General features: G+C 44.3%; 1 protein-coding gene across 10 annotated transcripts in view; it reads left to right on the top strand.

Moving 5' to 3' along the window:
- The window catches only part of SORBS2 (sorbin and SH3 domain containing 2), a 673,099-nt gene that overhangs the window by 643,145 nt on the left and 7,025 nt on the right, over positions 1-22,929 (top strand). For all 10 annotated transcript variants that reach the window (XM_069200010.1, XM_069199993.1, XM_069199974.1 and 7 more), the window contains one exon: positions 1,881-1,987. In XM_069200010.1, the coding sequence (XP_069056111.1) occupies positions 1,881-1,987 (107 nt within the window). The remainder of the gene's footprint in view (positions 1-1,880; positions 1,988-22,929) is intronic.

Raw genomic sequence — 22,929 nt, 5'->3', positions numbered from 1 at the left:
ATGTGGAAGGAATGTGGGGGAGTGGCAGAACAAAATGCTACTAACGCGAGGGGATATGTGAGGGACAAGAAGGATCTAAGGAAGGGGTACAGGCAGGGACGTGCAAATTCAAATACAAACCTAAAAAAGAGTAAGCCCATTGCTATTCACAAACTGCATTCTAAAGTCACTACAGCAAAAAGGACCCAAACCAGTAGTAAATGTACTCCATCGCAGTCTTGGAGTAAGTTTAGCACCACACGTGCCACTCACAGGTACTTAAACACAATTCCATAGAACTAATCTGCGGATTACTTCAAGGTTCATCGCTCAGCTCGACCCTCTTCAACACATACATGATCCCTCTGGCCAATATCATTCATGCACACTACATCAACACCCTCTCCTACACAGATGACAGACAGCTCATTATGCTCCCCTTTCCAACAAGACCTCCAACTCTAGAAACAGGTTCACATGGCCAAAGTCGCTAACTGAATGAAAGCCAACTCTCTTAAGCTCAACACCAATAACACGGAAGTAGTGATATTCACAAGAACACCTCATGTTGGGACCCCATCTGGTAGCTGGCCGAACTCGGACCCACACCCTGAACCCACACCAGGAACCTCTGAATAATCAACAGCAAAATGAGCATGACCGCACAAGTCAGTGCCATCACTGCACCCTGCTTTCACACTCTGAAGATACTGAGGAAGATCTTCAAATGGCTCCTTCCAAACTAGAAAAACTGTCACTCACGGCCCAGTCACCAGCAAGTTGGACTATGCAAACACCCTCTACGTCAGGGATACCAATCAACTCACTAGAAGACTAAAAACAGCCGAGAACTCAGCAACCAAACTCATCCTCAACCTCCCACATAGAACTCACAACACACCACACCTCGGAGAACTACCCTGGCTCCCACTACACAATCCCTCAATTCAGACTCCTCCTACAAACATTCAAGGCACTAAACAACTCCGACCCAACCTGCTTGAACAGTCGCATCTGCTTCAACTAACCACCCAGAAAACTCCGCTCTGTAGGACTCCTACTTGCACACAGCCCAGACATACACAGAACCAGATCAGGACGACAGGCATTTTCATACTCACTACTTAAGCATGGAACAACCTCCAAATCCTCATCAGAGCCTCCTCCACTCTTCTTGAATTCCACAAGAAACTGAAGACCTTTCTTTTCCATTAACCAACTTCAAAAGGCAGGGCTAGGCATACACCCCTGGTCAGCACCAGAATACGCGGGTCATAGTGCACTTTACAAGTACACGTAACTTAACATAACATAACATAAAAAACAATGGAGGCAACCACTTAAAGTAACACTCCTTGATAAATAGTGATTAATAACTAAACTATTTTGAGTTTTAAAATGCATATATATCTTTTAAGTGTTAAAAGTTACATTCAGTTTAATTTTTTGTTAAATATTTAACTTTTTGTTTAAAAATAATTAAATAACTTTTAAACTTAAAGCAAATACAGTTATTTAAAAAATGTTAAACAAATATGTTTCAACAACATTTACTAAATAATAATTAAATTATAAAAGTGAGATTGAGTGTGGATTTTTATTTTTGTAAATAATAATAATTATAGTTTAAATTAATATATTTTATTTATTTAATACTTTACTAAACATATCATTTGATAGCTGTAGTAGTAATTTTACACTTGGAAATGGTGAATAGCAACAAAGTGGTGTAAAGTTACTAGTAGGTGCAGTAGTAAGTTTATATGTGAGTACATTTACATATATACATTTAACTTCGTGAATACGGCCCATAGTATTCATTGTCTTACATTTTTCATCCAATTGGATTTTTTTTCTTGCTGGTTGATGTTAATTGTAACACAACTTCTTCTTTTATTAAGATTTCAGGCTCTGTATAACTACAGTCCACGAAATGAAGATGAATTGGAGCTGAGAGAGGGTGACATCATTGATGTTATGGAGAAATGTGATGATGGATGGTTTGTGGGTATGTCTACTCTTTTATACATTCATCAAGAGACACGTGCTTTATGCTTAACATAACAAAGTTACCACTCAATAAAATACAGTGACTACGATATTTATGGAAGAACTCAGTCTTCTTAAGAAAGGGAGTTGAATGCTCTAAGGACAATAGCATGATCACCTCTAATACAACAGGGGCCTGTCTGGGCATTACTTGATAAAAATGAAATCGTATTTTATATAAATTCACTCCCAACAACAACAAAATAAAAATTGATTTATCCATTTACCTTCTTAGTTACACAATACATGTTTAAGTAGCTGTTTTTCCTTGGCTCCTTGTGACATTACTCACTATGTGATGTTCACCTACCTGTTGAAGTTTCTTTCCAAATGATTGTTTTCTCTTCAGTGTATAACTTTATCCAACATGTATGTATCACTTCAGTGCACATGAGCCTAGTGAACACTATTTTAAATTTATATTAAAAATAAAAATAAATACCTAGACATTATGCAATCCACAGAGTAATATACACAAGTGGGGACAGAGGCTTCTCCTTACAAAATGCTTGTTCTAAGGAATACCAATGCATCTACATATTCTTTATCTTTCAGATAGACCATCTGCAAGCTATGACCAGAGGTCTTTTCGCACCCTGTCCCTCAACTACTGGGTTGTCACGGTGGCATGCACAATACGATCTAGATGCAATCTTTGTGGTTAACTGTCACTACTCCTCCCGGTGTTCTTGGTTTCCTTTTGCATATCCAAAAAACGCTTTGAGGTTGAGGTTCCAACAGCAATGCAACATCAAATTTTATTGATATTTTTGTTGTTTATTGCTTCAGTAAACAGTAACATTCCTTCCCGATTTAAAAGGTACATGAAGGTTTTGTCAAAAACAACCTCACATTTACCATTTGTTTGGGAGTGAATCCCATCATAGTAGCTTAGGCGGTCAATGACAACACAGTTGACAAAACATACAAAGGCAACTTAATTCAGAGAACAAGGGAGGGCAGAGTGAAATGGTTTGAGATGTGAATCCAGGAGCACCTTTGTTTATAGACTTGAGTAGGCTCAAAGAGAGTCTGTACTTCTGGTTGCCCAGTCAGCTCTATTGGTACTGGCACAGCATTATCAGTCAGTACATCCAACCCCTCAACCGTGAGCAACATTTGGAAGGGGCCATACTTTTCAGCGGTAATCTCCTTATAAGAGACTTTAAACAGACAGGAAACAAGAGACACTACACCAGTGCAGGCTCTTTTATAACCCCTTAGAGCATTGTATACCTGTACTAGGTCGATGGTCCAGTCCTCATACCAATACTTCCTGTAGATCGAAAGTAAGGGTGCATCTACGTTTTTAGCAATTTCTGTGAGAATTATTTTGAATCTTACATTAAAAGTAGAGAAATGGAAAGAAAGATTAATAGAAAATGTGAGTCAAATATTACTAAAAAAGGCAAACCAAAAGATAACTCTGGCAGAATGTCATACAGAATTCTTCCCTGATGCCTTCTCATTTTCAAAGTGTGAGTTGACCTATATTAGAGCAAGGAGTTTATGAAAAAAATGAGCAGGTTTCCATGGGTCAGGCTCAGATCTATTTCCACATCTTCTTTCTTCCAGCACACAGATACCTCTTGTATTTTATGGTGACTGGCGGTTTAGTTAATTTCAGACACTGTACATTTGACCTGATGTTAGCATCTCAGGGAATATACTAGGCTAGAGAAATTAGCTCTTCTAATGCAGAGAAAAGGTCCAAAATCATTTCTCAAGACTAGACCCATATGCACATGCCGAGATTCTCTTTACAGCACCAGAAAATAAAGCAAGTGCTTTATTTCAAGTTATACCTCCGGTTATTGGAATGGTGTTGGAAATGTTGTAAGCAAGGCTTCCCAACTTTAGATGGAATACACTCAGTAACATAAATCAAAGTTATTTTCTTTCAGATCAATTGACTCAATTAGTAAATATTTTTAAATTCACAGTCTTCTACTGTCCTGTATTATACTGGTACAGGATATGGACTACAGTAGCTATTACAGACTTAGGCCCTGAATCATAAAGATTGGTGTGTGAATAATTGTAAATAACTCTTGTAGTACTCTTGTAGTACTTTTGGCTCAGTACTGCTGAATTACTGCTGGAATTTAGGAGTACTACCAGAGTAAGTCTCATCAAAATCTTTGTGAACTGTGCTCTTAGTGGTTACAGCACTTGAAACAAATGGAATAAATGCTGTTTGCAAAGTTTGCTTGCCAGGATTGTATTAAAAACAGAGATTTGCGTCTCTGATTGTCAGGCTCAGGGATGCCAAGCACATCCTTGAGAGGATTTGGGCTCAAATACAAGATCTCAGTCTTAGTGCCCTTTGACTGTACTGTAAAAGACAAGGGGGGTTATTACAACTTTGGAGGAGGTGTTAATCCGTCCCAAATGTGACGGATATACCACCAGCCGTATTACGAGTTCCATAGGATATAATGAACTCGTAATACGGCTGGTGGTATATCCATCACTTTACCGTGACTTTTTGGGACGGATTAACACCTCCTCCAAAGTTGTAATAACCCCCAAGGTCATAATAAACTGTGGCCATAAGATAAGCATGTATAAGATTGTCTCCCTCAAATGCAATGAAAGCAAGTGTTTGTACTCAAAAACATCACTTTCCATACACTATGTCAACAAATACCAGATAGTGTGTCAATTAATGTGCACACAGGAATGTTCACAATTGAAAATTGGGGGTGGGGAGGCAATTATGAAGATCATTTCTTTTCTAATTTGCTCATTTGGCTCATAAACTCATCCATGTTCAGAAATCTTCACACACGAACCTGAGATTTCTATGTAGTTCCCTAACGTTTTCAGGCATGGAGTATCAAGAGGTGGATGTTTTTCCAACTCACTGAAACACTAAATTTCCAATGTTTTTAACTTTTATGCAGTCCCATATTTTCTGATTAATCACCTGGGGCCAGATGTAGCACCGTCTGCGACTCGCTATGGGGTCGCAATGACCCACCTCATTATATTTATGAGGTGGGTCGCTAATTGCGGCCCCATAGCGAGTCTAGGCACTCGCAAACATGGAGGCCTGCTGTCGTCAGCAGACCTCCATGTTCGTGACTGCTTTCAATAAAGCAGTTTTTTTTTTTTTTAAGTGTAGCCCGTTTTCCTTAAAGGAAAACGAGCTGCACTTAAAAAAAAAAACGAAACCTTTAGTTTCGTTTTTTTTTCAGGGCAGGTAGTGGTCCCTTGGAACACTACCAACCCTGAAAAAATATTTGTGGGTCCATTCACAAAGTGGAAGGGGTCCCATGGGGACCCCTTCCAATTTGCGAGTGGGTTACCATCCACTTGAAGTGGATGGTAACTGCAACACCATTTGCGACCGCATATGCGGTCGCAAATGGTATTGCATACCACTCAGAATCGCAAATAGGAAGGGAACACCCCTTCCTATTTGCGATTCTGAAATGCATCGACTCGCAATATGCATTTCTGCATTGGGAAACGCGAATAGCGAGTCGCAAACTGCAATTTTTGCCGTTTGCGACTCGCTATTTGTTTCCTGCATCTGGCCCATAGTTCTCAAATTATACATTGAACTGTGGAAACCTGTTATCCTGATGATGCTGTATTGACCCATAAGAGTGGTAAGCAGGTCTTTTTCTCAATCTGGACTGTTCACCATTTAAATTTTTCCTTTCTGTGTTTTTCAAGCTAAGACAGACTGTTTCAGCCAGACAAGAACAGTCTACATTTGTAGGCATAGCTTTTGAGCAGTGAACTTTTCTGGTAAAGGACATTCTGAAGAAGAGGCAATCCCTTTGACTGGTGCGTGATGCAAGTGTATAAGGCCAGCAGACAATGACAGTAAAGCTAACTTTTTCTGCCCAATGTGGTGAGAGAGTCTTACTAGAACAGGTTCAGCATGAATTTACACTTTGTTACAAGTATTTTTCTGTAAATCCACAACTTTGATTGAGAGATTGTGGAATTGCAGTATCGGCAATAAGGCCCACCTGGTTTGCCTCTTTTTTGCAAGGGCACACTTTCCAGGTTTCTCAAACACCTTTCCGTTCCACGATGTTCTCTCTGTTTTAAGGAGTGCCTCAGGGTTCTTCCCTGAGTCCCACTCTTTTTTTTCTTTTTTTTAACATTTATGTCCATCTCCTGGCTGAACTCATTGAACTCTGTAGGTTTACCACCCTCTCATATGCGGATGACACTCAGCTTTTCAAAACAGTAACCACACTGCTTTATGTCTGCGCCTGTGCCTTTTGGAAGTTGCTACCTGGATGCACTCATTGAACACAGGTATAACCAAAGGTTTTGATTCTGGGCAATCAGCCCAATATTTGGTCCACTGCTTGGTGGCTTAGCAGTCTAGGTCTACTACTCACTCCCACTACCCAAGTCCAAGGTTAAAAATCTGGGTATTTGGCTTGGTGATAAATTATCTTTTGATACGCAAATCACTGCATCAGCTGAGAAATGTGTTGAGCTGCTAAAAATCCTCAAGAAAATGTTAGGGTTTTTGCCAGTGTCTGCTCAAACAACTGTAGTCCAAGCTGTGATTATATCCAGGCTGGACTACTTCAGTGTTCTCTATCTTGGCCTTGCCCATTCATGACTGAGCAGACTCCAATGTGTCCAAAATGCTGCGGCATGCCTACTGCTGAACCTTCCTAAGTGTGCTTCCATCCGGGCTGGCCTAAGCAAGCTGCACTGGCGCCTGATGAGACAGAGAATTGCATTTGAAGCTCTCCGCTATTGTTCTAAAGAGTTAACTAACAATGGCCCACACTATCTTCCGGTCACTGGTTAAACCATCTGTTCCTTCCAGGAATCTGAGATCGGCTGAAGCCAAGCTAGCCATAATTCCTAACTGCAAAAAAGTTCGAATCAGCTGCAGTTCCTTCAACCATTTGGTGCCAAAGCTGTGAAACTCTCTTCCTCTTACAATTTGACTGGCTCCATCTGAAGCATCTTTCAGGAAAAAAACCCAAACTTGTTTTTTTATGTCTGGTTATTAATGGTTTAGATCTTCGCTTGCACTTCTTTCACTGGAAAATGATTCTAGTGCTTGGAGGCTTCATTTGAATTAGCTGTGCAGTCTAAAAATCGTCCTAATATTATCACTGTTGTTATTATTATTATTATTATTAGCACAACTTTCACCATGTTATTTGAGTGCCAATTCACTCGCCTTCACAATCACTGTCCAGTTCCTTGGTTACTGGTGCCCATTACAGCCAAGTGCCAGCAGTTGTTCACATCCAGAAATAGACATTTTCATGTGCCTCTAGGGAGCTGCAGAATTACTGGGACTGAGAGACACTGTTTTTTTTTGTTTTGTTGTTTTTGCTCTGTTATCGCCCCTCCATTCATTGATCATCAAAGCAAAGAAACCATAGCAGGTGTATGAGAGCACTTATTGCCACCATGAATGAAGAAAAATGACAAGATACCGCTGTCTAATCTTTAATAGGTTCCAGTCCTCATCTTGAGGTGCTCTCCAGTGCACACATATACCTCCAATAACTTTCCCTCCAAGTTTTATCTAAAAAGCGATAAACAGTATTTGCAATAGCCTGCTTGTGTTCCACTGCCGCACCCATTATGGACCGGGGGAGGAGGGGTGCATACATTAGATCCGAAGAGGACTCTAAGTCCCTCATTACTAGTGGCTTTAGTTAATTCCATTTCATGTACAAGCATGTGCTCTCATTGCATGGGGGTCAGAATGATGTTTTGCAGCAATTACCACATACCTCGTTTTTTCCAGAGGTACACTTTACAGGCCAAAATCTGCCAAAACGTATCTGGTAAAACTGCCTGTTAAATTCTGACACATGTAGCATTTGGTGTAAAAAGCACAAACTCCACTTGTCATTCTCCATTTTCATTGGGGAAATACACAATTTGAGATAATTGTTGTATCTTCTAAATTCTGCACTGCAGGTTATCAAATTTCATATAGTGAGGTAACCGGGCTACTCATTCTGAGGGTCTAGGCTATTACACTTTGAAATGTGGTGAATATAGAATGAACACACAGCTACAAGTGCTTTTAAGCATGGTTGTTAAAGAAGGGATTATGCCATCTTGGGTTGTGCCTCCATTAGAGAGTGGTACAAGGCAGCCAGGAAGATCCCACCTTATGAGATCATTTTGAATTCTCTAGGAAATGTATCTACCCCACCTGCCAGCAGCGTTAAGCTACCTATTTACAAAAGACCTCCTGTGAACCATAGCAAACCCACAATGGGCTCAGAGCCACCTATTGTTTACCATTGCTCACCTTTATTCTGACTCTCATTTGCTTGCTTCTTATTCTTGTGTTTGTCCCTGCCCAGGAGCATAACCTTTTTACCATCCTTTTGATTGGATAACTTGTATACTTCAACTTCTTACATTCTCTAGGCAACTTTTTTCTATTTTCTTTTTCTTTCAGCACTCCATGAGAGTGTATGTGTTTTGGAGCTCTCTCCTTAGTGTGCTACTCCCCGCAAACACCGCCCCTCCCATACACTCCATCCCCTTCAAGCCAACCCATTACTTTTCCTACCCCTTGCTGGCTTTTCTTTTTTCAGTATGTTTTTTTTTTACCTCCCCAGCCTCAAGCCCTTCTATTGCTCTGTCAATCCTTGTTCACTCCTCCTGTTCCCTCTCACCCACTCCTATCATCAGCTCTTCCATCTCTTCAATTGCTCCCCAAACCCTTTGCAGTAATTCACATATGTTTCTTTGTAGGGGCCCGGCAGCTGCCAGTTGCTGCTGGGCTGCTCTGCAGTGTAAAAAGTGCTCCATTGTGAATGCATTTTATTTTTTCAATTTACCAATTGTTTATTCTGCCAAGGACTGAGGCTTATGTATTGCGTTGCCATCATGTGCTCTAGTTAAAAAATAACAAATTCTTCTTTCGCATGGCTCAAAACTGGTAACAGACTGGACACCTAACACAGGTCGGATATGCTGCTGTACACACAAAGGACCTGATTTAGATTTCGGCGGATGGGTTATTCCATCACAACAGTGACAGATAGGGCCATATGTACAAACACATTTTCCCATAGACATAGAATGGGTAAAACCCTTTGATACATCTGGCCCATAACCCGTCCTTCAAAATATAAATCCTATTATTTCCAATGGGATTTATATTGTGGTGGACAGTATATCATTCACCGCTGGAAAGGAGTAACCTGTCAGCCAACAACTAAATCAGGCCTTAAGTGTCAAATATCTATTTCACGAAAGCAGCCTTCTTCTGTAAACCTGCAAGCCCTTTTTAAAAGGGCACTGGATTAAAATGACATATCTCTCTAGTAATAGGTTCTCTAAATAGATTTGGCTATGCCAGTCTCTATAGAGTGTGCCTTCAGACATAGTGTATCTGAACTCCCTGATTCAGAACTTCTAATCAAAGGCAACAATTGTTACACCAATTATGACGTATATTGAATTTGGCAATGTAGAGGTTATTCTTTTCTGATTGAACATTTCTAAATCAGATTTTGACATGATGTAATAAATCTTAACAAAACATTCTGACCTCCTCCTTTCTCTACATATCCGGGAGTTGCCTGTGTGTTAATGTTTATTATCGTATCCCTTCCCGAAGAAGGTGAATTTCGCACCACCTGCTTCTGTCCTAGTAGGGTTATTGTGTTTATAAAGAGGTAATAAGGTAACACAAGTTCCTTCAGAAAATGCCCAAACCTAGTGGAACCAGACTCAGCATTGACACAAAGTGTCTTGTCCTACACTTCCACAAAAAATATTCTGAAGTGGTGGGGTGTGATAAAAAAAAAGGCAAGAGTAACTCTTTTCCAAATACTGAGTGCCCCCACATGTTGGCTTTCCATGAAACTACTACTAGAGTTTAGTGGCCTGAATACTAATCTCTTCGGATTCCATTGAGGGGACAGTGCTGTAAAGATGGCAGTAATGTGTTGAACCAATACAAACCCAGTATTTAAATGTTGTAGGAAAGTACCATCTTTCTTAGCATGTTACCCCCATTTGTACCTGTATGTCAGTATGTTTTTGCCTGTCTCACTGGGATCCTGTTGGTCAGGACCCCAGTGCTCATAGTTTATGGCCTAATGTGTGTGTCTGTATAGTGCTTGACTGTGACACTGAGGCTCTGCTAACCAGAACCTCAGTGCTTATGCTCTCTCTGCTTTTAAATTTGTCACTATAGGCTAGTGACTTCATTTACCAATTTCAGTTGGCACACTGGACCCCCCTTATAAGTCCCTAGTTAATGGTACCTAGGTACCCAGGGCATTGGGGTTCCAGGAGATCCTTATGGGCTGCAGCATTTCTTTTGCCACCCATAAGGAGCTCAAACAAACCCGTCCACAGGCCTGCCATTGCAGCCTGCGTGAAAAAGTGCACACACTATTTCACAGCCATTTTCACTGCACTTATGTAACTTATAAGTAACCTATATGTCTAACCTTCACTTGCTGAAGGTTAGGCGCAAAGTTGCTAAGCACTAGCAAAGGTGCCCCCACATAGTTCAGGGCCATTTCCTGGGACTTTGTGAGTGCGGGGACGCCATTACACTCATGCACTACATATAGGTCAATACATATATGTAGCTTCACAGTGGTACTCAGAATATGGCCATGTAAGGTGCCTAAGATCATGGAATTGTCCCCCCATTCCAAATCTGCTATTGGGGAGCCAATTCCATGCATCCTGGGGGCTCCACTATTGACCCCCAGTACTGCCAAACCAACTCTCTGAGGCTTGCACTGCAACTACAGCTGCTGCACCTCACAGACAGGGTTCAGTCCTCCTGGGGTCTGAGAAGCTCAGTCCCAGGAAGGCAGAACAAAGCATTTTCTTTGGGAGGAGGGAGTTACATCCTCTCCCTTTGGAAATAGGTGTAACAGGCTGGGGAGGGGTAGCCTCCCCCAGCCTCTGGAAATGTTTTGAAGGGCGCAGATGGTGCCCTCCTTGCATAAGCCAGTCTACACCGGTTCAGGGACCCTTTGTCCCCTGCTCTGGCGCGAATCTGGACAAAGGAAAGGGGAGTGACTACTCCCCTGTCCATTACCACCATAGGGGTGGTGCCCAGAGCTCCTCCAGTGTGTCTCAGACTTCAGCCATCTTGCTTTGCAAGGTGTGGGGGCACTTTGGAGGGCTCTGAGTGGTCAGTACCATCAGGTGACGTCAGAGACCCATCCTGATAGGTCCTTACCTGATATGGTAGCCAATCCCCCCTCTCAGGGCTATTTAGGGTCTCTCCTGTGGGTTCTGTTCAGATTCTAACTGCAAGTTTCCAGCAGGAATCCTCTGCAACTACTACTTCATCCTCTGACCTCGGATCAACCGCAGCCTGCTCAGGAACCGCTGTAACAGCAACAAAGTATCCAGAGGGGATACTTTTCCTCTGCAACTTCAGCTCCAGCATGCAACTGCAACAGTTTTCAATGTGTGCACGCTCTGAGGATTTCCTGTCTTCACCCTGCACCCAAAGGCCCGAAGAAATCTTCCATGGGGTGACGGAGACACTCCCCTGCTCACGCAGGCACCTTCAATGTCAACGACCGGTTCTCTTGGACTCCTCTCCTGGTGATGAGCGTGCTCCTTGGAACAATGAGGGTAGACCTCATCGACACAGACTGTCCTGAGATCCTGCTGTCACAATTTGGAGGAGGTAAGACCTTGCCTTCCCCCAGAACGACAGTACCCTTGTGCACCATGTCTTTTTCACCTCCTGAGGCCTCTGTGCACTATTTGCAAAATTATTTTGTGCACAGCCTGGCCCAGGTCCCCAGCACTCTATCCTGCGATGCTCACCTTGCTGAGTTGTTCTCCGGCGACGTGGGACCTTCGTTTGTAGTGCTGCACCAACCGCAGTTTGCACCTCCTTTGTCCCTGTGTCCTGGGACACCCGTGGGTGCTATCTGGTGCTCTGAGGGCTCTCTGAAGTACTGAGAGCCCCCTCTTCCTCCTCACGCAGAGTTGAGGCCACCAGGTCCCTCCTTGGTCCAGATAGCACCTAGTTGAAGCAAAACTTGACTTTGCCGGAACCAAAGCTTGTTGGAGGAATCCAGCGCCAAAACGCGCCTGCATCCAACTTCACGACGTGGGACATCCTTTGCATCATGCAGGAACCTAGTGGCATCTCCCTAGGGTGCATTTCTGCAGTCTTTGTCCAACCGGGAACTCTTCTTTTGCACCTTCTTCTGGGTTGGCAGGGACTCCTGTCCTTCCTGGAACTTCTTTCTACTTCTGGACTTGGTCTCCTTCCTTTGCAGGTCTTCCGGTCCAGGAATCCACTGTTTGTTGTTTGCAGACTTGGTTGGTTTTTGCAGTAACTCCAATCATGAGGTGTAGTGTGTCCTAAGGAAACTTGCAGTACTTTACTCCTGCTTTTCTGTGCTCTGGGGTGGGGTAATTTACTTACCTTTACTGTATTCTTAATCTCCCAGTGATTCTGGGTCTGGGGGGAATTTGTGATTCGCATTCCACTTTCTTAGTATATGGTTTGTGTTGCCCCAGACCTATTTTCTCCCATTGCATTATATAGCATTTCCTATTGTTTGCACTATCCTATGTCTAATTACTTGCCTTATTTTGGTGTCTGGTGTATATATTGTGTATAATACTTACCTCCAGAAGGAGTATTGTCTCTAAGATATTTTTGGTACTGTGTCACCCAAATAAACTACCTTTATTTTTGGTGACACTGAGTATTGTCTTTACTTGTGTATAAGTACTGTGTAGCTATAGGTGGTATAGTATGAGCTTTGCATGTCTCCTAGTTCAGCCTAAGCTTCTCTGCTATAGCTAGTTCTATCAGCTTAAGCTGCTAGAACACTACTACATTTCACTCATAAGGGATAACTGGACCTGGTATAAGGTGTAAGTACCCAAGGTACTCACTACAAACCAGGCCAGCCTCCTACACATGTTCATTCTATAGCAGTTCAGGAACTTCAAGACTCAGACCCATGAACGGAACATGCCTTTATGCTGAGGCTCCATTGGATTGAATACTAACAGGACTGGGCCAGTCAGCTTGAAATTTACCAGTGAGATCAGTGGGATAGTCTGGCTTTTGCTTTGCCTTTTTGGCTGCTGTGCAGAGACACAAGCTTTGAATTCTCAAGGTGGCTTAGTAACTCTAAGATCCAAAGGGATAATCGTGTGCTGTACCTTGCTCATGTTGCCATAAACTGAGTGGTAAACCTTAACTGCAGAAGCAACTTACAATGCGGCCTCATTCGGAAAGCTGGGTTACAGTACCGCACTGGAGACCCTCAGAAGCCTTCAACATCACCACTGAGGAAAAAGCACACATCTACTGCAGCTCCCTGGCTTCTGTGACCTCTCCTTGTATCTTGTGGCTCTCAAATAAAAAGCCTTATACACTGCTCCCACATAGTGAATAGCCAGTTATTTGTTCTCCTCTAATACCATGATCTTCATTTCCATGTGCTGGTTTTGCTCAGGTATTGTCAGTTAGATAACAATCTGACCTCTAATTTATTTTTTACTGAATGTGCTTTGATGTTACATTTTTGTTCTTATTATTTTGCTATTCTTTTACTGTATTTCTGTTAACCTCAGAAACTTTTTAATAGTAAGCTATAGCGTAACCCACATTTTTAAAATGTAAATATGTTAAAGATAATTTGCTAAATCTTTGCTGTTGTGGGACCTTCTTAGAAAGTTTTCTCACACGCAAACATTTCTTCCTGTCACATGGCTTTCTAACAAACATTTAGGTATTCCTGGGGAATATTTCCAGGGTAAAGAATGTACAGAAGGACGAGTACCCATCAGTGGTTAATTTGGAAATAAAAACGTGCCGAAACCTAAACCTCCCCTGTGAAACACGCAGCTGCTGAATTTAAATGTGGCAGAATACAGAGGCAGCGTAATCCTAAAAACATCTCGGGCCTCTTTAATCCATTTACAGCCACTCCCTTCCCTTTCCGCTCACTCTTGTCGCTTTCTACTTTCTCCATTGTGCCGCCTTTTTATTTTTAGGGTCGAGATTGCGTCGCATGCGCTTGCGCATGCGTTCCGCTTGCGAGACGGTTTAGGAGTCAGAAAAGGGCTCGGAGCCCGTTCACGTCACGTCAGTTGTCTTTCATTGGTTCATGGGCTTGGCTGTTAAAATCTGCTTGCTTTCATTAGTGGAAGGCACGCATTTGTCATGCCTTTTCCGGTGATTAGCCCTCCTCGAGCGCAGCGACCAAGTACTGAAAACATGCGAGCCTCGCTGTTTCCCGTCCGGTTTGTGGACTACTTTTTATCTTTTGTTCGCAGCGTGATCTCGCTTGGCAGAAGTCGAGCGCTTTGCATAACATCGACGATGTTACATAGTTAATTGCACTTTTGCCGGTTACGTAGATAATTGCACTTTTGCCGATAGGTTTCATTACGAGTGAACTGTAGCAGCGCGATCGAGCTGTTTTTTAATTTCAATGTGGAAAGAAAAATCTGATTGTTTTCTGTGTTCGGCCAGCAAGAGGTGAGCACTTCCCACTTAGCGTGGCACCTGATTCACGGCTGCCACGCTTCAGTGTAAAGGCGCATTTAACAAGGGGGCTCTCTCGGGAACCATGTAATATCTCTAAGCACCCCTAACGTCTAGTGAGCAAGGAGCTTTTAAACATCCAGTGTATTGGAGCGCTTGCATTTACGTCATCTGTGGGACACAGGCTTGAAAAACAGCGGGGCTCATGCAGCCTTTCATTCATATTAGGTCAGCAGCAATCATGTACGCCTGTCACAGTTAACACTTTGGCCATCTTGAAATGGTAACTTCTCACTACATATGTAGGCGCTACCTCCCAGCTGGCCATGGCTTGCGCCCACGCGCACTGCGTGCTGAATGGGGTTGTGTCTGCAATGAGAGACGTGTTCCTTTTTAATGCATATAGTGCAATAGGCAACATTTCACTCTTTCAAAGCACTGTACATTCTGTGCAAACTACGAGTGGCCCTGACCAGAACAAGTTAAGCAATGTCTGATATGGGCAGAGTGTATTCTTCAAAATGCTCCCTACCCCATGCCTGCCTTTCCCGAAGCAAGTCCCCCGGCTTGTGCATCCATTCGGTTTCCCAGGGTTGATAACAGTGGTTGAAAGAGTTGAGTGCCTGAACAAGAAATTTACACATAGTTCTTCTGTGAGAGGTGGTGAACACTATGTTATTTGAACGTTTTATGTAAAACCATACCCTATTTGCTTCACACATAGCTCTGTACACGCATCTATTTATGAATACTGTCTGGCATGTTTTATGTCGTAATCTAAAGGCAAAATGTATTTTTGAAATGTACAGGAGGATTTTTTTACTTTCTAATGAGACATGAGTTATTTTTTTACTCTCTAATGAGTCATTCGTTTTTTTGTAACTTTCTAATGAGACTTGAGAAAGGTTGTCACCTTTCCATGAGAAAACTATCGCCCTTTCCAACTGGTTCTAAGAGTCTACAAAGTCCTGGATACTTAATAGGACTGCAAACAAAATAGTCTTCATTCATTTCTAATATTACTTTCCTGTTGTTTATTTCAATTATTAAGCATGGATCATTATCGCAGGTCTAGAACACATTTAAAACTGCTTTCTGTTTATGTGTGCTGTTTGAAGTATGTACAGATACGGGCTAAACATACCAGCTATAGTTGATTTTGCCTATTTTTGTACCTGTTAAGACATCCAAATACCAGTAGAAAACCGATCTGGTGGCAAATCTAGATGTGAGGTATCCTTGCTGCGAGTTTCTCGTATTTGACACCTTTTATTCTTATTAGGTCGGTAAAATGAATACCAATGAGTTGTGTAACACGAACGCCTGCTAATTCGAGAGCTACAAAAGGGCAACATCTTTCTATGCCATTTCTAACTGTATATCCTGTGTCCTGCATTTTTTTCCGATTTAGGGGCCCCAGAATTCTTGGTTTCACAGCTAATACTAGGAACAAAATATGTATATACAACTTGAGGACACGATTGTTGACCAAGTGCTTATGTTTAGGGGTGGCTCATCCCAATGGGGAATAAGTACATGTCTACCTGACTAAAAAGGCTCCGGTAACATCTGGGTCTTTTTATTTTCCACGCAGCGTGATCGCGCTGGGTTTTACATAGCACGATCCCGCTCTGTTTTTCCATTTTCAATTTCAGCACGATCGCGCGGCATTTTACATAGTGCGATCATGCTGCGTTTTTTTTCTTTTAAATTGTGTGGCCAGAAAAGTCCAGTTAGGAGTTTACAACATTATTAGCTCTAACTCGACCAAATGCGAGACCCGTTGCATTGAAAATGCTTGTTCTCTTCCTCTGTTTGTCCCATACGTGTCTGTTGCTCGCAGTAAATACCTGATGCAGAAAAATTAGTGCCAGCCCTCAAAAAGAAAGTGCTGTGTCCCCCACCGGAAACCACCGTATCAAATTAAGCACTGGTATTCATTAGAAGTCTCAGTAACATTGATTCTTATCAGTATTGCGCTGCCTGGCAGTGCTTTTTGATGTCCCATCTCCTGCTGCCCTCCTCAGATCTAATAACTCCCTCTATGGCTGGAATTTATCAGTGAAGTGTGAGGGTCACGTGAACAGCGCTGCTTATGCAGTAGGGGGCTATCATGAGCTGTGGAACGCCTCTACCATTCACCCCTCACCCCCTAACTGTTACAACATGGGGAAAAAATGTCTGGTGTGCCAGCCTGTGACTGGGCGTTTTCAAAGATAAACAAACTAAGGAGAAACTATAGTATTAAGGAAAACCAACGTTAACGAAGGTCTGTAATCTTTTTTCTAAAACCTGGACATGGGGTGGGTGTGATTCTCAGGTGTTGCCGGGGACACTAATGCTATATTTACCTACTATCGTAGCTGTATCAAAATGCCTTAACCCTAGGGTGAGAGTTATTAAGTTAGAAACGTGAGGTGACCTATGGCAAGTTTTTAGGGTCGAGCCTGCGTTGCATGCGCTCGCACATGCGTATCGCAGCGAGACGCTTTAGTTATCAGAAAAGGCCCCGGAGCCCTGTCGACGTCACGTCAGTGTGTTTGATTGGTTGGTGGGCTTGCCTAGCAAAATCTGCTTGCTTTCATTAATGGAAGGCATGCACACGTCATGCCTTTTCCGTGGTTAGCTCTCCTCGAGCGCAGCAACCAAGTACAGAAAACATGCGAGGCTCGCTGTTTTCTGTCGGATCGTGGACTACTTTTTCTCTATTTTCCTAGCGCGATTTCGCTTGGCAGAAGTCGAGTGCTTTACACAGTTAATTTCACTTTTTCGGTTTAGGTACATAAAAGCACTTTTGCCGATAGATGAAAAGTCGGGTTAGGAGTTTACAAGGCGATCAGCTCTAACATGAGCAAACACGAGACCCGTTGCATTGCAAATGCTTGTTTGTTTTACATTTCCTGTATTCAAGCTTTTAACTCTTTTACTTTGAAGTAATAAAACTAAACAGCTTTTTTCAGGACAGCCAAGGATACTTATTGCAGACTAACGTTAACAGGCCCAAAAAAGTGATAGAAATGTGATGTTTATAATTTTTTCATCAAAAGTACTCAGAGCCAAACCTATCTGTATTTGACACAGCGCAACACAGCAAGACAACTTGTGGCGCTGCAACAAACTGAGAGGGCAGGTAAGCACCATATCTACTAGGTGATGGCGCATTCCTGCTCTCCCATGTGCCCCGGCGCACTAATGGCAGCCAAGTGCCAACACAGGCACCCTTTCACAATGGTGCAAGGATGCATGCATTGCAGGCAGGATTGCTTTTGTGCAGGAAGAGATACCTTCCTGCACAGAAACAATCCTCAGGCTTCTTCCTCTTTCTATCTGTCCTGCAAAGTGCAGCATATGTGGAAAGGGGAAACAAACGAGGAGAAATAATCATGTTTCTCCTCATTACGCCCTCCCTTTGATACATCTGGCCCTCAGTGTTTTGCTGTGGTTCTCAGGTAGGCACACAAGTCCTGGTATGCTAACCTGGGTAGTTGTCCAGAATTGGCAGTGGTTGGCAATACTGACTATGGGAATTTTTCATAGACGATGTGCTCTCTACTGCACCAGAGTGACAAATAGAAAACAACACACATTTTCAGGGCCTGTAAATGCTAAGAAATCGACCAATATATGTCAGACTTCTGTATGCCATCTCTTTTTTGGATTTCAGATGAACTTGTGAAAAATGACCCTTTACAGTTTGTCATACCTGCCTTATACAGGAACATGTCAGTAAGGAAGTTGTAACCAAATATTTGTTCTGCATTTCTTTTGGTTATAATAATTCCAGATATGCTTAGGTTTTCAATAGGTTTGGGGTGTCCACAGTCACCAACACAGAAACATAACATGCAAGTAGTTTTAAAACGGTTTGAGGCAATACCGTATCCACACATTGAAACACCATATCATTTCTGATGCTGCCTGCCCTAAGGGAACTGTGGGTGGATGAGCAACCTTCCGATCATACTGATTGGGCTGACAACTGTGCTGAGAATGGGGATGTTTTGTAATTGCAAAGCATTCCCAAAAGGCCAGCACTTTTGTGTGGTCTCCCTAATGTAGAGGAACAACTCAGGAAGACAGGTTGGCCTAGCTATGCATTCCTCATTGTCTCCGGGGTATAAGAATACTTAGGGGGTGATTCCTAGCGACCGCCGCCCGCCAAGCGGGAACCGCCAGAAGACCGTACCGCGGTCAAAAGACCGCAGCGGTCATTCTGGCTTTCCCGCTGGGCGGGCGGGCGACCGCCAAAAGGCCGCCCGCCCGCCCAGCGGGAAACCCACAGCAACGATGAAGCCGGCTCCGAATGGAGCCGGCGGAGTTGCTGTTGTGCGACGGGTGCAGTTGCACCCGTCGCGATTTCCAGTGTCTGCTATGCAGACACTGGAAATCAATGTGGGGCCCTGTTAGGGGGCCCCTGCAGTGCCCATGCCATGGCATGGGCACTGCAGGGGCCCCCAGGGGCCCCACGACACCCGTTCCCGCCAGCCTGGTTCTGGCGGTCAAAACCGCTAGAACCAGGCTGGCGGGAAGGGGGTCAGAATCCCCATGGCGGCACTGCCTGCAGCGCCGCCATGGGGGATTCTGCAGGCCAGGGGAAAACCGGCGGGAAACCGCCGGTTTCCCTTTTCTGACCGCGGCTTTACCGCCGCGGTCAGAATGGGCCTGGATGCACCACCAGCCTGTTGGCGGTGCATCCGCGGTCCCCTACCCTGGCGGTCTCGGACCGCCAGGGTAGGAATGACCCCCTTAGTGTGTATTGCCTAGCATTAGGGTTGGGAACCTTGGGATACGTACATATCAGTGCATTGAACCTTATGGGGACAAATGATTTAAGTACTCTAAGGTGTATGTGTCTGTATATGCATGGTCCACAATCTGTATGTAACTTAGATATAAGTCAATTATTCTTTCATAGATGAAGTGTATGATCCCGAAGCTTGCTTGGGATCTCCCCCTTGATATGTGCAGGCACTGTTGGCTGAGCTGGAAGTCGTAGCAGAGGTGGAGCAGAAGACTCTGAGGAGAATGGTGTCTTCCTTTGAAGTGAGGTTGCTGCTACCGCTACTGTCATATGGCTAAAAACACGGGCACAGTTGCACCCTGCGAGGAGTCGGCACACAAGACGCTTTTGTCCAGGAAGCCAGAGAGGAGACGGAGTGGGTGGCCATAAGGAGGTTGGCATCTTCCTTTTAAGGCAGGCCGCCACTACCGATGTATGATTAGGATTACGAGTGCAACTGCGAATTGCGACGGCACACAAGTCACTTTTTCCAGAGCTGCCAGGTTACTCACCATATCAGTAAGCGCGTGCTGGTTGTGTGCGCTCTTGCTGATGGGAGAGGGTCCCTTGGTTAGGCTCCTTGCAAGTGCATGCATGTCCGCAAGCCCGGCAAATGGACTGATTTGGCACCTTTATTGAGCATGAAGTGCTGATTAAAGTATTGATTTTTTTAATATAAGAAATGGGACAGTTGTCTAACAGAGGCTCTAATTCTAGCTTGTGAGTCGCTGATTCATCTCCACATATCCAAAAAGGCAAAAACCATCTCACTCATCCTCCTGCTTCACATAAGGGCCAATTACCTGGCAACCCCGAGGGACAACAATGGCTAAAGTCGCACTGCCGTTGGGACTAGTGTCTCAGATGTCAGCACACCCTGAGGTTTCTGAGACCAAAACGCACAGAGCTCTAACCAGGGAAAACAGTCAGGAGTAAGCAACACAGGACTGCAGCTAGACAGTATCAATTTCCCCTAATGTTCGCCCTCAGGCACAGGTATCAATGGCTACCCTGACTCCAGGGGATAGCGCGTGTGGCGCTGGAGGCAGGAGAGACTACCCTCTATTTTTTAAGACTACTAATGCCAGGAAACCAGCAAATGCCTCAGCACCACCTCTGGCAGAAGGTGGCGAGGTCCATGAGGGGGGTTGCGGCACAGACATAGCTCCTCCATTTGACTCCACAACTGAACAGGTATCAGAGGGTTTAATACCAAGCCAAGCAATAAGCCGGGAGCTATCACCAGGAGATTCATTAGTGGAGGGGTGCCGGAATTCAAACCAGCAGCTAAAAGAGAATGGTGATGATACAACTTCCCCACAGGTTTGGGTCAGTGAGCAGTCAAACTGAGCAAGATCGTAAACTTGCGAGTGCAGGATAAAGCAGATCAAGCTCTGGCGCAGTCACAAATGTTGCTTGAAACAATCTTAAAGGACCTGCAAGAGTGAAGGGATTTGCAATTAAAGGAGACAGCTGCGATAATTTAAAGGCTCGATAAAATCGAGGAAGCAATGGGGCAGATTCCAACATGCCTCCAGGAATTGGAGCAGAGAATATCAGATTTTGAGGATCGCTCCTTAGCTTGGGACAACGAGCTGGATAGAGTTCAGAAGTTGTGTGAGTCCCAAAATAAAACTGAGGATATGGAGAACTATGCGAGGAGGTCGAACCTCCATTTCATGGGGTACCAGCAGGGGCAGAAAAGCAGAGCAATCATTAGGATGTGTTGCAATTTATGGGCGCCCTGATTAAGACACATATTCTGGAAAACCCTCCAGCTGACTTGACAATCAAAAGCAGCCAAACGTAAAGTATCCTTGTACTATCATTGTGAATTTTGTAGACTATAGAGTTAAAGAACAGATTCTCACAAAGGCAATCGGACAAAAAAAATTCTCTCTGGCAGAGAAAGAACAGGTGCAGGTGTTCTCCGATAAGTCAGCAACCTCAGCCCAGAGAAGAAGAGAATTGATTGGTATGATTGACCAATTCAAGGCAGCAGGGACCCAGGCCTCTATAACTCAGCAATCAAAGTTGAAGGTTTTGCTTAAAGGCCAATTATATTTATGTACAACTCTTGTAGGTGCCCAGAATCTTTTGGGGAAGGCAAAGTCGGGTTTAGTTCATCCCACTTTTTGGTATATTAGCTAAAAGATGCCCAGAGTTGGTTGATGTTATGGTCTGTTAGCAAGAGTGTAAAAGGGAAACCAGGTAAAAGTGTGGGGAACAAATGGGTAAGTGTGGCTGAGCTCGGCTAAGGCTTGGAAGGGTGGTGGAGGGTTGGAGATTAAGGGGGTCATTACAACCTTGGCGGTCTTTTTACAGGACCGCCGTGCTGAGGACCGCCAGTGCAGGCGGTTTTCCGCTCTGCGCATTATGACTGCTGGCAGCCCTCTGTCCTTTTCCGGACGGAGAGCCGCCAGCAGCCATACTGGCGGTCGGTGGGGAAGTGGAGGTTGCTCCACCTCCACCGCCACGTCAACAGAAGACTGCCCACCAAATCACATTCTGTGATTCAGCGTGGCGGTGTTCTGTTGTCGGGGTGCTGGCGGCGGAGCATCCCGTCCCCTCCCGGAGGATCAACTGACCAGGTAAGTTGATCGTCCATTAGAGGAGGGGGTGGGGGGCGTTGTGTGTTGTGTGCATGTTTGGGGGTGTTCGTGTGCGTATGTAGAGGGGGTGTGTGAGTGCGTGTATGCATGCGGGGGTGTTGTGTGTTTGGAAATGTGTGCGTGTCTGTATGTATGTCTGTATGGATGTGTGCATGTATGTCTGAATGTGGGTGTGTGTGTATGACTGTGTGTGTGGCTGTTGACATGTTTGTTAGTGCGTGCGGGTATGTGTGTTGGTGGTGCCTGCGTGCGTGTCGGGTGTGAATCTGTAATGTTATGTTGGGTGGGGAGGGGGGTCCTGCCACCTTTGGTGGGTTGCAGGGGGGTGGGGTTGTTGGGGAAGGACTCGGGGTTGGGGGTGGGAGGTGGGGGAGACCCCGATCCCTGGCACTGATAGTGCTCACCGCCATGGATTTCATGGCGGTTCCTAACCCCATGAAATCCATGGCGGTCTGCCGGGTCATGATACCGCCGGTGGTATTGTGACGGCCGCCGGGCTGGAGACCCAAGTCTCCAGCCCAGCGGTCGTCTCCGCCCTGGCGGTCTGATCGGAGAAGTGCCGGATGACCATGGCGGTAACCGCCATTGTCATAATTCCAAACGTTTTACCGCCAGCCTGTTGGCAGTAAGACCGCTGCTTCTCTGCCAACCGCCAGGGTTGTAATGAGGGCCTAAGTCTCCCTAACCAGTGTGCCATGGTGCTTTTCCAAGGCACCTAAATAGTAGCAAGGGATGGTAGGGGTAGTGTGGACTATTCCCCCTCCAGTTTTGGGAGGGCATTCTGCGGGTGGCGGGGTTGGTGGGATTGGTGGTGGGGATGCATGGGTTGGGGTGACTTGAGCATCAACAAAAATGAGCAGATTTACCAGTCATACTATAAATGCCAGCAAGCGACTGTGGGCTGGGACAATCCTTTTAAAGGAATCTTAATGGAAATCAGGAAAAACAAACCAGTTCCGGTATTTTTGAGCTGGGGGTGATAAAGCTAAGTCGAGTTCAACAGGGATGTGTAATATAAATGCTCTTTCATGCAA

This window comes from Pleurodeles waltl, chromosome 1_2 (assembly GCF_031143425.1).
Source record: "Pleurodeles waltl isolate 20211129_DDA chromosome 1_2, aPleWal1.hap1.20221129, whole genome shotgun sequence".
NCBI classification, from domain to species: Eukaryota; Metazoa; Chordata; class Amphibia; order Caudata; family Salamandridae; genus Pleurodeles; species Pleurodeles waltl.
This window is presented reverse-complemented; position numbering and strand designations above follow the sequence as displayed.